At 40.2% G+C, this 16,422-nt stretch overlaps 2 protein-coding genes across 7 annotated transcripts in view; both read left to right on the top strand.

Moving 5' to 3' along the window:
• The first annotated feature begins 159 nt into the window (after positions 1 to 159).
• Positions 160 to 11,385, top strand: LOC108231625 (nuclear receptor coactivator 5-like). Of its 5 annotated transcripts, none has more exons than XM_025004276.2 (12): positions 160 to 256; positions 1,229 to 1,290; positions 3,047 to 3,317; positions 3,558 to 3,665; positions 6,617 to 6,680; positions 8,414 to 8,761; positions 8,847 to 8,962; positions 9,251 to 9,380; positions 9,525 to 9,727; positions 9,823 to 10,027; positions 10,183 to 10,274; positions 10,420 to 11,385. In XM_025004276.2, exons 3-12 carry the CDS (start codon positions 3,149 to 3,151, stop codon positions 10,986 to 10,988), a joined length of 2,004 nt encoding a protein of 667 aa, XP_024860044.1. In that variant the 5' UTR covers positions 160 to 256; positions 1,229 to 1,290; positions 3,047 to 3,148; the 3' UTR covers positions 10,989 to 11,385. The 5 variants fall into 5 exon arrangements, with proteins under 5 accessions (XP_024860044.1, XP_024860043.1, XP_017264269.1 ...); XM_025004275.2 differs by having other exon boundaries at positions 8,844 to 8,962; positions 9,528 to 9,727; XM_017408780.3 differs by having other exon boundaries at positions 8,844 to 8,962.
• Positions 11,386 to 12,228: 843 nt separating this feature from the next.
• Positions 12,229 to 16,422, top strand: part of mov10a (Mov10 RISC complex RNA helicase a) — a 13,397-nt gene continuing 9,203 nt past the window's right edge. The window contains exons 1-9 of one of the 2 annotated variants that reach the window (XR_003038837.2): positions 12,229 to 12,731; positions 12,810 to 12,915; positions 13,069 to 13,226; positions 13,679 to 13,920; positions 14,027 to 14,273; positions 14,501 to 14,641; positions 14,743 to 14,905; positions 15,562 to 15,713; positions 15,803 to 15,973. Coding sequence is in view for 1 of the 2 variants with exons in the window: in XM_017408740.3 (XP_017264229.1) it covers positions 12,610 to 12,731; positions 12,810 to 12,915; positions 13,069 to 13,226; positions 13,679 to 13,920; positions 14,027 to 14,273; positions 14,501 to 14,641; positions 14,743 to 14,905; positions 15,562 to 15,713; positions 15,803 to 15,973 (1,502 nt within the window). In the remaining variant the exon portion in view is untranslated. The remainder of the gene's footprint in view (positions 12,732 to 12,809; positions 12,916 to 13,068; positions 13,227 to 13,678; positions 13,921 to 14,026; positions 14,274 to 14,500; positions 14,642 to 14,742; positions 14,906 to 15,561; positions 15,714 to 15,802; positions 15,974 to 16,422) is intronic. The other variant, XM_017408740.3, reaches the window with a different exon arrangement.

Raw genomic sequence — 16,422 nt, 5'->3', positions numbered from 1 at the left:
TATTTATTGAAATATAAATGTTTTATAATTGCTGTTTGCACTGTACGGAGTGGCAATATTTGTTTTAGTTTTTTATAGTGTTTTGAGCTCAGAAAAGTGTGAACTGTCTGAAATCCTCTTGCAGCTGGGATATGGGTTTAGATTTGCGCATGCGCAACTCGCACAAAGTGTCGCTTGTGTAGCACGGGAAGAAGCGGCGGCGTTTTGCGGTTGGCCTTGAAGGCGACTTGAAATTCAAATCAACTACACGACGAAGGTATGTAGGCAGATGTTGTGCTGTCCATAACATATCAATATTTGCAACGATTCATGCTCGCAAACGAAGCTGGTCAAGTAGTTGTGAATAAGCTGTTTGGCGTTAAACAGTCTTCTTATAAGCTAATGAGCTATTGCTAACTTAGCTACACCGTAATTACATAAATATAAGGCTGTGGAATATGCATCAGATATAATATTAATTTTTAAATGTGAGGCTTTGGATTTGAAATGGCATTACCTGTTTTTATTTTCGTTTGCTCCCGCAAGTGTCACTATTTGGGACATCGGAACAACTGCATTAGCTAGTTAGCTTAGCATTCCTAACACTGCCTGACACGACATGGGGAGTTTAGCTGTTTTGTAAAATAAGAATATCATTTAAAACATTTATTTCCTTTTTCTTTTTCCTTTTTTTTTGGACATTTGATAGAATGCATGACAAGTTGAATATTCCAGATGTAAAGTAAACTATATCAGCACCAGTGAAATCACAATTGATAAATTTTGGATAATGTTTATTTAATTTCTCTAAAAGGAAGTATTCAGCTTATTTCATCTCTTTACGAGCCAGATTCCTTTTGTATGGTGAGGTTTTAGGAGGGCTTAATCAAAGTTTGATCAGATTTTCTGAATGTCAAACAATTTATTTAACTCTTTTGGATAAGTTCTTGTACTTGATCAGCTTTCAGAAGTATGGGAAAGTTTATAATATTTGTAAAGTTACCTGTCACTTTTTAAATGATGAAATCATTGTTGAAATTCCAGGATATCACACAGGTTTATTCACATAAAATGGTGGATTTTGTGTGAATTAGGTTGTGAGGAATAACGCTGTAATCCACATGATTAAGATAACTTCAGCTATTCCTGTTTTTTTATTTTATAAGCAAAACTACCAGTCAATTCAGAGCATTTGAAGTGTTTGATATTTTCTAATTTTATGCTTTAATCATTTTATTTCTGCTTTTAGGCATTTTTGGCCGTCAAACCAAAGCAGGGAGTGAATCCAGGGCATCCACCTTCGACTTAAAGGTATGTAAAGGGTCTGCTTCCTAAAAAAGGACAAATTATTTATATCACTCCAATACATAGTTTGGTTTCTTAGTTTGTGGTGTATGGGTGTTGTTTACAAATATCCACTGAAACTCCATTTAATAAAAAAACATTTTTAATTTGTGCTGTCAGTACTGGTGGAAAAACAAGCATTTTCTTTGAGGACTGTGAGAAACATTGTTTTATTTAAACAAAATCTCATGTTTAGATTTTGGCATTTCCAGCCGACCGGACGCCCTTCATTTCACTTCAGTAAATCCAGTTTCCTTCAAGACAGCTTTATTATTTCAAGAGAAGAGGACCTTTGAAACAAGCCTTTTATTTTTGTTTTTAAAACATGCCGTTGAGTTATTTCTCTGCTTAAATGAAAGACAACAAGTCCAAGGAGTCAAATTTTTCACCGGTTGAATGGATCTTAAGTGGCGTAATGAAACTTGGAGTAATTTTTACAACAGCAGCAATATGACAGAGACATTGTTTTCCTTTTGAAGTGCTATTGTTCGTCTGCACAACAACAGCGGGCGGATTCTCCGACACCAAAACTTTTTGAACCCAGGTTTAAGAGTGGAAGTTTTCGGATACCCCTGGCGTAGGTGTGAAATTGCACATCCGCAGTACGGACAGCTGTAGTCAGCTTTAGATCAGCAGCAGTAACAGCAGGTAGAAGAATACTGTTTCTGCTACTCACCGTTTTCAACATGTAGCAGCCACCCATCCTCATCATCGGTCCAAACATTTGTCTGCTCACCATATTGGACGTGACTGCATTCGTTCTCGAGACTTAAGTGACTGCGCGTAATGTGGAAACATAAAAATCACAGCACCAGCTACTGACCTGACATGGAAACTACGGCAGATTCAGTGTTCACAGCAGTACCGTGTAACGGTTCCCCAATCAACCGCAGAAAACCGTTCATGTGTAAACAGGTTGTTAGTTGTTTCTCTGCTCTTCAACAGGTTTCTTCAAGTTCTGCAAAAGCCTGATAATCACTCATTAATTCATATCAGGTGTGTCAAAGCAGAGAAACATCTAAAACCTGCAGGATAGTGGCTCATGACAACCAGGACTGGGCACCACTCCTCTAATAGATATTGTAACGTTCTGTCAGTTCATTTACTTTTTATTTGAATTCATCAAATTTTTAGCATTATCTCCGTTCCTTCACCTTCCATGTTAGCTTTGCTCATGACTAAATTTAAACTAATTATGTTCTGCACTTGAATAAATAAATGGCTGTTTGATATTCTGGCATAATTTTAAGAGAAGTGACATTTAAACCAGGTAACTTTTTATTTCTATGAGATGCATTATTTTTTAGTTATTTGCATGATGTATATTTGTGAAATGTGGACTGAGCACTTTTACTATTTATTTAATGTGAAGGATCCAATTTAAGATCTTGTTTGAACATATTACCCACATTTGGTTTTGGTGGAAAATGAGGATCATCTTTTAAAGCTACCACTTATACTTTTTTTTTTCATCAATCAATGGAAAAATAGATATTTTGCTATAAACATATGAATTCTTTTTTTTGTCAGTCTGGTTCAACAAAAGCTGTGATCTACAAGTCAAATTTGTTTTCCACTCAAGTGTCAACATTTGCTTTCTTTTCACAGGGAGTGAAATTTGCTTTGGTTAACGATTTATGTGAATTTGATCTACAACTTAACAACTAAACTCTTGAAGTTTGTAGGAATTTGATCTCTCCTTTTACTCACTGACATGTTTCAGGATTGAAGACGCTTTAACGACACTTGTTCGCACGCAAATAAAACCCTTTCAAGCATTTGAGGTGAACGAAGAAAGAGAACTGATAAACCTTGGGATCTAGTCATGTCTCGCAGAAGAAGTCGCAGCCCCTCTTCGGGGAGATTCTCCCGCACCTGCAACAGTGACGATCCGAGAGATTTGGAGAGAAGAATTTTTGTTGGAAATTTGCCAACATCCGACATGACAAACAAGGATTTGGAAGACCTGTTCAGCCCGTACGGAAAGATACTCGGTTAGTAAACAAATACGCGATGAGTCGCCACTGTTAATTCATGAAGACTTTCATCAGAGGCTGTCGCTGAATTGGATCATAAATGTAACTGTCTAACATTAAATTGGAGACATTCTCACATTTCATTTAATGAGATGCAAGAATGTTTCTAATCAACATTTATTTTTTAAAAGCTGGCTGAAGTGGGTAGATATTTAAATGTATTCAAAGGTTTTGCCTTTTAAAATATTCCTCTTCCAGGCGTATCCTTGTTTCGAGGGTATGGATTTGTTCAGTTTGAGCGCACGGAAGATGCTGAAGCTGCAAGGGCGGCTCAGAAAGGGCGATTGTATAGAAGTTACAAAATAGGTAAGCTTTAACTACAAAAAGTGTGATTGTATGGTCGTTGAGGATGCTTTTTATTCGGTGGACTGCAAAACTAAGCTAATGAGAGAAATAAAAATATATGCAAAACTTTCGATGGGAATGATTGTTCTCATCTACCATCAATGCCAGGAAAGAAAAAGAAGTGAGTACATTATAGCAGTTTTAAAGATAAACACTTTTGTGTTTATCTTTAAGACTAGAAGCACTCATTTTAATTTTTTAATGACCTCTGGGTCATTAGAAAAAATTGTAAGATCAAGATTACCACTAAAGGTTAATCACTTTTTTTTGTGACAACACCAACATATTTGAAAATGTCATCAAAATCTAATCTTGTTGTCAGACAGACAGACAAACCAACCAGCACTACCGAAGACATAACGTCCTTGGCGGAGATAAAAAAAAAAACACTTTTGTGTGTTTTTACAATTAGGACCAGATGCAACATCTTCAGATATTTTTCTTTAAGACCAGATGTGACATTGATATTTCTCCTTTTAGGATTAAATGCCTAATATGCCGTTTTACGTTTACATGTATAATGGATTAAATAGGTTACTATTTGCTGAACTGCTGGCTTTAACTAGGCTTTATTCCCTTTGTGTTAGTTTTGGTTGTTGAAACAAAATTATGATTCTGGAGTTTCCTGTAAGGGAAAAGGAGTATTTTTGGCAAAAGCACAGTGAATTATGTGGAGTGTATTTGTCTAAAGCAATAAGCATGATATCAGTATTAAAGTGGCATTTTATAGTGGTGTGTATCTTTCACGTGGATTTATACTCCACGAGAAGTGAAGAAATCTGCTCTCTCACATGATTGTAAGATGTTTTTGTTGACATTGATATTTTATATTCAACAAGAAACGGCAGCACAGATCTCCCGAGAAGCCCCTTCCCCTCGGGTCTCTGTTCTTCTGTCCGTGTACACGTTTTTGCTTTCCTTACCGCAACCAGACATTTTTATTGTACATACTGAGACAGTAAACACCTCTTGTGTTTGAGGATTTAACATAGACTGCCACCCTTGGCCGACAGGGCACAGCAACAAGTGAACATAGGTAACGTGTCCCTACGCTGCCCGGCCAAGGTGTACTTCCTCCTGGCCAGAACAGCTACGGAGATCCAGCAAGTCGACTGCTGTTCTGCATGAACATGCCAGCAACAAAGTTGTGACCAATCACACAGTAGCTGACCCATACCCCTGTGAGAAAAAGTTCTCCTCAAACCTTGTGTCAAGAAGGGGCTGTTGAAGCTTCCATAAGGACAAAATTACGTAATTTCTGTCACACAACTAAGTGTATGAGAGGAGATTTCTTCCTTTCTTGCAGAGTGTAAGTCCAGATTAAGGTGCCTCATAACTCAATTTGATAATAATTCAGAGGGCTGCAATGTGATTTAAAGGAAAAAAAAAACTATTCTTAATGCATCCATAATCACCTGTCAAACAAAATCCTGAGGGATAGAATCTCTCAAACCTAAAGAAAAATAAAACAATATTTTGCGCTACACAGCATTATAAAACAGTTTGCGTTCAAACAGAATAATTGAAAAAACTGTCATTGACAGATTCTGTGGCAGTGAATTACCCATTTTCTTCAGTGTCAACATGAATTTGGTTTTGGTTCTGTTACTGAGGGAATGGTTGTGATGATCACGCTCTGTCTTGGCTCCAAAGTGAGAAACACAATGCACAAGACTTGGTTTTTAGCAATGGAATGTGGATTGAAATCCTTCACAATAAAAGTTGCAATGCACTTTGTCATTTGCTTTGCCTTTTTTGAGTTATGTGGGAACTGACGTTGTTCCCTCGATGGTCCTGGCTGGTTGGCTGTTTCACCTTGTTTCTCCTCTGGGTGGAAACCTGTACAAAACCTGCATAAAGTGTAGTTCTTGTCAACATCTTCTTTTGCTTTAACTTCAAAGAAGCTGAAGTACTCCCAAACACTGGCTTTCAATGCCTAAGCTGCCGTTTTATGTCATGGTCAGCCATCTTATTTGTCTGTTGTGTGGACGCCATTAAGGTTTCGATTTTTAGAGTTTCCCCTTTGCGTTCCTCAACATTAACGTTATTAACATTAACTTATAACCAACTGTTTACATTTTTCAATCAGACTTGTTAATGTCTGCATAATGATGCACTGAAAAACATATTACCACCCCTAGTATTTGATGATATGAAAATACATCATAGAAATGTAATTCTTTTTAACTACTAGGAAACTTTGAGGTTTAACATTCTTAAGCTTTTTAAGATTTCCTCTTTGCTGAGAGTAGACAGGTCCATGGTTGACATATTGCAAACATCATGTTTGATTTTTGATCAGAACTACCGGACTGTGCAAAAAGAAGGAGCATGTCTCGTGTAGTTTTAAAGGCTAGGAGCAGTCAAAGGTCACATCAAGGGTATTTTAGACGTGTTGCATTTGTTCTTATTGGTTGTTACAACGTCACAACTGTACAATATTCTGTTCTTCTGAACACCATTTTAGTGCAAAATAATACTGAGCTCTCAATAAATGTTTTTATCAACATTAAAAATAAGAGATCTTGCAAATACCGTGTGGGTTGTGAGATTTAATTTTCAACCAATTACAAAGTAGTAAATGAATGCGTTTTGGTTCTGACATCACTTGTTTTCTTTACAACAGTGACAGTTTGGGACTTTTCTGAATTTTAACCCAATTCTAATCATCATGTTCAAGCCTAACATTTTGACAGAGTAACGGATTCCTTTGTTTCTTGTTCGCTCAACGGATTTGACAACTCATTTTGCGACGCTTCGGACTTTCGTAAATTTCCAATTTTCACATTTCAATGGTGGCGCTCGATTTTATTCGGACGGGGAAAGTGACGCGGCGTCTCATTTTGCGTGAACATCATGAGCTGATCTACATGTCACTGTTGTGTTCAACGTTTGGATTGATTTATTTTCAGATGTAAATATGGCAGTGGAACGACGGCAAGCTAAACCTCAATCCCAGCAGAGCCCTCCACGAAGGTAAAGTAACGCAAAATGGGTGTGAAGAACTACCGTCGCCTCTGAGATGTCGGTAAAAAAGCGTATTTAACTTTCTCATCATCTGCAGTTTTCTGTAAAGGTCAAATCACGCATTTCGGAAGCTGCCCCTCTTTTAAATGAGTTTGTAATGTTTTATAAACCGGTCAACGTTTCACACAAAGTTAACTTTTCCTGATGTGTTGAAATAAAGAAGAGAGACAAATTGGTGTAATTAAGTGTCTTTGTCTCAAATTTTCTCAACCTTTGTGGGGTTTTTTTTTTTTTGCTTTTTTTTCTGCAAAAATCTTCTGTGTGTGATTTCCATCCAACAGTTCTTTGTCTGGATAGAATAAGAACGTTTCATTTATGGTAAAATTCATTTTAGTCTCACTTGATTTTCAAACCGCAGATTTTTGTTCTACGTTTTGGTTTTGTGTGTGACGGTAAGTTGTTTCTGTTTCCTGCAACCATTTAACCATGAAAAACACTTGTTCTGAAAGCAAAAAATGGGTTCCAAGATAGAAAGTCTACATGAAAATTTAAATGGACAAACCCAGTGTCTTTTTCTTCAAACAGTTTTCAAAGCAAAGTAGTTGTTGCGTTTTCTTCACTGTAGCGTTTGCGATGACATTTGTCATCTTTGAAGAAGTTGAGCAGCAGCATCTTTCAGTCGGTGGAATAATGGATCCTCTTGCGTTTGCGCGTGAACAAGATGCTGTTCGTGGGAACTTATTTTATGACATATGAACGGTTGACTTTTGGTCGTGGCGGCACTGAAACCAGCTCCCAGCTGACCATTGGTGGAAAACTATTCTTCAAAGATTTGGGTTTAGGGAAAAACAATTCGAAATACTTTGATTTATTTATTTATTTTTGCATGTTATAAGTTGGCTGTCATGATGTGCCATATTCTCTGAAGGGTTTTAAGAGTCAAGGTGACAAACATTTTTCTTTATAGATAACTGTAATTCCTTTACAGTACTCTGGGCATGACTTCACAATAGGTTTTATTGTGAAGGAGCCTTAATATTAAAGAACACAATATATATTACAGACAAATTTAATTTACCCTTCTCAGTTTGACTGGACTGTTTCATGCAGCAAACATAGTTTACCCACACTTTTATCTAAACTTTTACCATTTTGCATTTAACAAAAACAAATGAAGGGAGATTATGAAGTGTTTATAAAATGGTATTTATTTATTTTTTTATAATATTAATGCGAGAAGGTATTGCAGCATTTGAGATGTAAGTTATTTACAAAATATGTTAAACAATTGGGACAGTCAATTAAAAAATGTTACTTTTTGGATTGTGGTATTTATGAAGGAAAAGTAAAATTACCATAACGATGTGGAGTTGGACCTTCAAAATAAACTACCTTGTTCTTATTGAACAAGCTGCTGTAGCAGCTGTGCTGCTTGTTAGTTTTGATCTGAATTCATGATCAGTTTAAATCTTTGACAGTGACACCTTCTCAGGTAGCTATAATTAAATGATGGCTTTAATGTTTCCTGGATTACATTTAAAGATTTGTAAAAAACTAAACGGACTTGTTTGCTTTACTTTCGTTGTAGAAATATTTATATTAATTAGGTTCAAGTTGTTTTGATTCAAATATCAGCTTTAGGCCGGTCCTCAGTGTTAATAAGGTTCTCTTACTCCCTGTAGTTTTCCCAGGAACTGAACTTTCTGAACTGTTCTTGAACTGATGGATGATGTTTTCTTCAGGGCCCCGTACAACAAAGAGTCCCGTCCTCGGTCACGCTCACCTGTTTATTCGCGTGACGGACGTGAGCCTCGGGACGGACGTGAGCCTCGGGACAGCCGTGAACCCCGGGACAGCCGTGAACCCCGGGACAGCCGTGAACCCCGGGACAGCCGTGAACCCCGGGACAGCCGTGAGCCTCGGGATGGACGTGACCCTCGGGACAGCCGTGAAGCCCGGGACAGCCGTGATGGCAGAGACCCTGGCAGAGAGCCCAGACCGGGAAGCCACTCTCGGGACCCTGATTATCGTTTTCAGTCGGGGAACAGAGACAAGGACTTCAGGGTCGACCCACGAGATCCTGCATTCAGGTGATTAACATTTAGCCCATCAGTTGCAAACTGTAAATCCCTCAGTTACATCGATGTCTGAACAAACCATTTTCCATTACAGCAGAGATGAGTACGACAGGTACTACGGGAGTGGCAGTGGTGCCGAGGACTATTACAGGAGGAAGGAAGAACACTACAGGGATCCTTTTCTAGATCCCTGGAATGGACGCCGTGAGCCAGGTAGGATACAGAGAACTCGCCACACTTCAAGAGTTCAGGGTTATTTGGTCAAAGCGCTTCCTTCCTTGTTCTATTTTGTTCTTTATTGTCAAGAAAACTGATTTTTGCATTTATTTGCAGCTAAGAACTGCTGGCTCCTATTTACATTTTATATTTATCAGAATTCTTTGTTTAAAAAGGACGTAACTACAGTATCTATAGAATGTCAGATTGTGTTAGAATTGTTGTAAAACGAGTGAAAATGAACACTACATAAAAAGTTTATAAACCTCCACTCTTGGCAAACAGACGATCGTGCTCGACCAGAAGAGCGTCGTCGTAATGAACTTTATCGACAGTACTATGAGGAACTCCAGCGGCGTTACGACACTGAGCGTCCTGTTGACTGCTCTGTGATTGTCGTCAACAAGGTGCAGAAGTAAGTTCACTTTCTGATCCTTCCAGAGAGCACCAATCATGGATCACAGACTCTACTGTTAATCCTCAGCCATGGCAGGTTTTTATTTCATATTGCTCCTGTGTGTGTGTGTGCCTATCTGTACCTTTGCTTCAAAAACAACTGTAGGGAGTATGCAGAAACGGTCGGGCGGAAAATCCGGGATTTGGGAATGGTGGTGGATCTGATCTTCCTCAACACGGAGGTGTCTCTTACCCAGGCTCTGGAGGATGTAGGCAGAGCCCGAACTCCTTTTGCCATCATTATTACCCAGCAGCACCAGGTGCACCGCTCTTGCACTGTCAACATCCTGTTTGGCACGCCTCAAGGTAGTGAAACACAACGACATGCTCCTATCAGCTGTGCCTTCATTATTATTGTTTTATTACAATCAGGCTGTTTCTGTGTGGGATTGTTGTCACAGAGCATCGCAACATGCCAATGCAAGACGCCATGATGCTGGTTGCCCACAACTATGACACCTACAAAGTTGAAAACCGTGAAAAAGAACGGGAAGAGATTGCCAGAAAGGCTGCCAAGATGGCGGACGACGTGTTACTTCGGGAGGCCGACAGAGAGAGCCATCCCACTTCAGTGCTCACTTCCATCACTCTGCTCTCTGAAAACAGGTATCAGGTTTATTGTTTCTTCAAGTCACACATTCCAGTAATTAAAAACAGTGTCTTTAGAAGAACAAAGGTTTCTGACTTGTTTTCAGCTGGTATTGAAATAAAATCTCCACACTGGGAGTAATAAGTTTTCCCTGGGTTTGGTTGCTGGTTAGGTTTTTAACCCCAGACGAGCTGGACCGTCTCATTGCATACCTAACGGACAAAAGAGCTCGCCTTGTTGGAAGCTCAGGAGATTCTCTTGCAGGTAATCGTGTAACCATTCCTCTGAAAACAATACATGTGTGCACAAAAGTATATCAAACCAGCTTTTGGTGACTGTAATCACATTTTCCTTAAAAATCCTTCCATGTTTTCAGCAGCAAATTGTAACAGAATGTGTTTTTCTGTAGCTCCAGTCCACATTGGAGTTTCTGCAGGAGTGCGTCGTGACATCCCAGCATCAGCTGCAGGACTCCCCCCTCCATCGACTCACGCTCCCCTGCCATCAAGTCATCTGTCAGCTGGTTCCAATGCTTCAACCAACCCCAATAATCAGCAGGAGCTTCAAGCTAAAATCCTCAGTCTGTTTAACAGCGGCTCTGGGCCGTCACCAGGAAGTAGCGCTGGAATTCCTTCTGCTAGCGCCCCCCAGTCACGCCCCTACAGCTCTCTTGGTCCTTCTCTTTCTCAGAGCACCACCCACGCACCCATGTCTGGTCCTCCTCCAGCTGCGTCCCAGGGCTACAACACCCCATCGGGCCACATGCCTGTAGCGTCAGCTGCTCAGAGACTCCCTGTGACAACGTCAGGCATCAATTTTGACAACCCTACTGTCCAGAAAGCTTTGGACACACTGATTCAAAGTGGACCGTCTCTCAATAGTTTAGTGGGGCAAGGGTCCACTCAGCAGCCCCCCTCAAGACCACCAGCCAGCATGGGCCAGGGCCCACCCATGTCCATGTATCCTCACCACTACTGACGAGCTGGAATGAAAACGTGCGGTTCTGCTCTCCTGATAGAAGTAGACACCACATCCTTGACTGTGTGACTGATTTACCAGCTTTGTATCAGTAGACTGTAGACACATTTCGTACATGTTTTTATTTTTTCCCCTCAATACTGTGTTTGTAACATTGAATAATTTACTCAGACCCACTAAATGGTTTAGTCTCAGATGTTTGCCAGCAGAATTTTATTGTCTTTTTACAGGCGAGTTAAACAGTGGGGTTATGATGAATGTTTTGGTTTTCCAATCATCTGTTAAGCGTTTTATAGTTTTGCACAGTGTTGGTTTATTTGTACTTTGTTGGCATTGTCATGATTAAAAACTCCAGACACGCTTGCTGTAATAAAATGATATTGGTATAACAACAAACTACACATGGTTAATTTCACAATATGCTTTATACACCCTACCTGATTTTTTTTATTTTTACAGTCACCTCTGCCTGTCTGTTAGCAAAATATCTCATGAACCACTGGACATATTTTAATGAAATCATTGTACATCTCCAACTCACTAACTTTTTAGAGTCACGTCAGTTTGAGATGGTCACCATAGCTGATCAACAATATCCAACACACAAATGGCCACAGTTCTGTCAATTTTACACCTACTTGGCTAAAATTTGATGTGGGAGTAGCTGAGAGTCATTCAGAATGCATATTCCGAGCTCACATACTGACAAGCTTAAAGGGTTTGCAGTTAGTACATTCCTAAATTAAAATGATGACAAGATTACTTAAATTAAACTAAGCACGTAATTGTTTGAAAACTGGGTTTTAAAAGAAAATCCAAGCTCCAGATCATACGGCTGCAGGTGTCTATAGTATTTTGCAAAACTGAAGCACCGCCCTCCTGGAGTTGATGACGCGCAACGAGGGAGGCGTTTCCAGCATATATGGCGGGAAAATATTTTTTGCCGGGAGATGGTGGTGTGTCACCTTAAATCGGGGACAACCTGAGTTACTGTCATTATCAGTTGACAAAGAAAAAATGTGCAATACTATGATTGTTAACGCGTAGCATGGATTTCATTCTATTTGTTAGATTTGTTTCACCATATTTAGTCGCATCAAAACAACCTTGTTATGTTTATATTAACCATATGGTCGAAGTGGACTTAGTCCGGCCAGATGCGCCGGCGTGTGAATGAAGCGGACCCTGTCCAAACACGAAAGGGAGTGTCAACATTTATGTTTAGATATACCAGTGTACCAAAGAAACTAGGCAGGAACAGTAACGTTAATTAAGGCACTTTATTCGGTATTTTTAATATAGAAACATATGTCTTAAAATAGTTCGTTTCGAACATGTATTTTGTTGCGTCACGGGCCGTTTTCGTTCTTCCTTGTCGTGAGTAATTTTTACACACCTCCTAACAAGGTTCACCGGAAAGCGTTTCTCTGTGCAAGTTTTGCGCTTCTCGCACATCATTTGCGGATCGATATGTGACCTGACAGGTTATTTTAGACCAGAAGCAGTTGTCAAATCTGTTACCTCGGACAACAATGCTCAGGAAAACCTCAAGCTCAACTCAAGAGCCGGTGTCTGAACTTCCTCATTTTGAGTCTCGCGGCCTGTAAGAATCGCCTTCGACATGCCGAAGCTGAAACGGTCGCTGGAGTCCGGACAGCTCTTCATCGGCTTTCTGGGAGACCGGCTGTCCGTCAACAGCAAAGAAGAACTCCGAGACATCTACAACACTGAGTTCAAGAGCAGGTAGGCTCCCCACACGGACCGTGCTTTGTCACGTGCTGTGTGTTGAGTTTAACGCGTGCCTTGTTTCCACCTCCACAGAGAGGGGGCGAAACACCCCAACTTCGCCACTGTTTTCTACGCTCTGCTGTTCTTCAACAAGATCTACAAAAAGAAGGGCAAGTTCTACAGACGCGATAAAGCCCAGGTAAGATGTCTGCATAATATTTAAAAACAAAAAAGTTCATTCAGAGCAAACAAGTCTGGACATGTTTTGTTTTTGTTTGTTTGTTTTGCTGATTTCACTAAATTAAGTGACCCAAATGAGGATGCATCTTGTTTTTTGTTGTTGTTGTTGCAGGTTAGGGTGTCATCAAACATGCCGGGGCCCTTTCAACATCACATTCAGACTGACAGGGGTCAGAAAACAGCAAAGGCGGCTGAGACCTCCACACCTCCTCAGCTGACCTCAAAGAAGGGAAAGGCCACACAAATCATCAAGATGATGAAAATGAACAGGTATGTTGAAGTCTGCTCTCAGTGAAATGCGGGATTATGTTCCATTGTTAGCCCTGTGTTACACTAACCCCACCCTTACTGTCTGCATTTGGTTTATTCTTCTAAAAGTTTGACATGGCAGTTCTCAGAATCAGAAAGGATCGTTTGTGGTGGCCATTTTGAGGGACTAACTCATGTAAACGTGGTTAGAAACACTAAGTTTTGCATACTGTTCAGGGCAGATCTTGGTCTTATTAAAAAGGGAAAAGGACAAAAATCTCACAAAGTAATTTTAGTGATCAAACGTAATTAAATAGTGTAAAATAGTGTTCAGAGCTGTGAAACTCTTTTGAGTTTGTAGTAGGTTCAGATACCCAAATACATATATATAAATTTATTAATACAGAGCGTCCTTATTAAAGATGTTTTTAAAATTTAAAGCTAGACGCCCTGATAATGTTTGTCCCTCACAGGAAAAAGATGTTTGCTGATAAGGAGGGAATTGTAATCACCTCAGATCCTGAATCAAGTGATGGAAAGGTTCAGTTCACCAAAGCTGTTCAGAAGCGGCCGTTCGTCGTGACGTTCCACATTAACAACGCAGGACCAAACTACATCAACTTTACCAATTACACCGTCCTCGACAGAATTCGCTGTTTCACTCTGGAGGATGAAAGGAGAGTGACAAAAGCCTGTCCGCTCCTCCTCTGCCCAGGTGAGACAACAAGCGCTCCTCATCTGCCCTTTTAAGGGCTAAAAGTACACTTAAAGAGGTCAAAGGTTAAATATTCTTTCCTACTTTCCTTTTTCTCCTCCCATAGGAGAGGGCTATGATGTTGTCGTTCGTTACAAACTCAATCAGTGCGGATATTTCCCTGCCACGATCTGCTTTGAGTTCCAGCAGGACCCGCCGAAGCCAGTGGCCTTCTGTGTTGTCAGAGAGGTTGAAGCGACGGTCCAAACCTCGCTGGCTGCAGAGCTGGCTCCTGTAGCTCCCTATAAACTGTTCCAGTTGGCCAAATTCAAACCCGCTGCCACTGAGGTCGTGGAGGGCGTACCACCTGATGGGTAAGTTCTCAGAATACGCTGAAATGAAGTGCTCTTCTGTAGTTTAACATATACCTGCAAGACTCTTTTTAATATCTCCAAATACTCCTCCTGCAAATTTCAGAACAAAGGGATGGTGCTACATGTCATTTTTGTTCCTGCTTCTAATTTATCAGCAAACTGATCCAAAGTTATCCATGTTGCTTTTCATTCATTCTTTTCAAAAAGGTTTGTTTTTACACTTCTAGTTCTGCTGTCCATCACATGACGACCGTAGTGAAATTAGGAGATTACAAGTGTCCCCAGTACCTGACAGAACTAGCTAAACACAGACTGAAGGACTCCAAGTGCCTCTCTCCTCCAGCCCAACAGAACCTAGCTCCTGTGAAGTGAGAGACTGACCTAAATGCAGTTAAACAATCCTGTTTGTCTGGGAAGAATTTGGGAGATTGAATTAAGCTCCTGCCTGTGTTTTGGGCTGCGCTTCCAGGAAGCTTCTGGAGTCGCCTTTCGACATGAAGAGCTACCCCCGCCGGTTCCACCTCCTGCTTCACTTGGAAGAGATCCAGATGAGAGTGGACATCAGGAAGTACGGCCTCCACAATCAAACCATGACCCAAGATCAAGGCAGCAGGAAGCTACTCGTACTGAAAGTAAAAAAAAAGAATTTATTTGTCTGTAATTCTTCAGTTAATTTAAGATAAAATCTTTGTTTTATATAATGCATTTCCCCCCCCTTCCCCCAGCTTTGTTTTTAAAAGGCTTTTAAGGCAGCTTAACTCGGTTATTCTTTTACATTTTCTTATCAAATACCATGTTGACTACTGCTCAAGCTATTGAGCTGCATTTAAGAACATTGGGATTTATGAGAAATTGAAGAAATTATGTGGTAAAAAAACACTGAAACTGGCTGTTTTTGGTAAGGTTGATAAGGTTTTTGTAAGATAACACCTGACTGTGAATGTCTGAATTCCACAGCCTATGAGGTTTTCATTAAATGACCCTGTTACTCTTCACTGAAACCAGACTGACCTTGCTTCCCGTCTCCTCCTCGCCTCCCAACATTCCAATGTCTTAGATAAGCTGCTGTGTGGACTCTGGAGGTAGAGCTTTGATTTGGAGCTTCCCTGTTCAGAGCTCGGACTCTGATGTTAATTATTAATTGTCTTTAAGGCTCTCTGTATGTCGTGCATCATACATAAATAAACCCGTTTGTGTGATTTCATCTAACAATTGATTTTCTTCCACAACACCTGCAAAGATGTACATGATGAGTATTGGACAGTTGTGATCTGTTCTTATCAAACAGGTCCCTGGGGTTGCTGAAAACCGTCCCTCTGTACTTCGAGGAGATTGCCTGAGAGTGACCGGATCAGAAAATCGAAGCTCCCCCATCACGCTGTACACTGGGTATGTTCACAGAGTGGAGCTGGACCAGGTGAAGCTGGGCTTCTCCAAAAGGTAAGAGCTGAAACTGGCATTTCTGGACATCTGGCATCTCCGAACCTTACCCATGCACACGTTTCATACTTTTTTTTTTCTCCCTTCAGGTTGTTGGAGAAGTTCATCACCAACATGAAGTTCGATGTAGAATTTACCATCAACAGGTACACTGTGAAGCTGCAGCATCGAGCTGTGGACTTGGCAGAAAAACATCAGCTGAAGGAGGTTCTGTTTCCTTCTGGTGCTGCGGTTCCCAGCGTTTCCATCCCAGAACTCAGGTCAGAATAATAAAAAACAAACCACTGTAGCCACCTATAAGGTTCTGTATCTCATATCCATCATGTGTTGTGCAGAAAAGGTTAAACAATTTTCCGTTAATGCGAGGGGAAAAAAAAATCAATCAATCAATCAATCAACTTTATTTATATAGCACATTTTAAAAACCACAGGGGTAGCCAAAGTGCTGTACAATAAAAAGGAAATAGATAAAACAAATAAAGAGATAAAAAACGATAAATAGATAAAAGAGACATACACATACGAGTTCACAGCAGGTATGTTTTAGGTGCCAAGAAAGACAAAAAATCACGGTGTGTTAAAAGCCAAAGTATAAAAGTGTGTTTTTAAAAGAGATTTAAAAACAGGAAGAGAGGAGGCCTGTCTGACACTCAGGGGTAAATTGTTCCAGAGCTTGGGAGCAGCAACAGCAAATGCTCTGTCGCCTCTG

This window comes from Kryptolebias marmoratus, linkage group LG4 (assembly GCF_001649575.2).
Source record: "Kryptolebias marmoratus isolate JLee-2015 linkage group LG4, ASM164957v2, whole genome shotgun sequence".
Lineage (NCBI taxonomy): Eukaryota > Metazoa > Chordata > Actinopteri > Cyprinodontiformes > Rivulidae > Kryptolebias > Kryptolebias marmoratus.
Note: the sequence above shows the minus strand (reverse complement) of the source record. Positions and strands in the feature narration are given on the sequence as shown.

Excerpts from the sequence above, each read along its gene's own strand:
- LOC108231625 (XM_017408780.3), top strand. The coding sequence starts at position 3,149 with ATGTCTCGCAGAAGAAGTCGCAGCCCCTCTTCGGGGAGATTCTCCCGC. Across the intron at positions 6,681-8,413 it reads CAGCAGAGCCCTCCACGAAG|GGCCCCGTACAACAAAGAGT; the intron begins GTAAAGTAACGC and ends TGTTTTCTTCAG. Across the intron at positions 8,963-9,250 it reads GAATGGACGCCGTGAGCCAG|ACGATCGTGCTCGACCAGAA; the intron begins GTAGGATACAGA and ends CTTGGCAAACAG.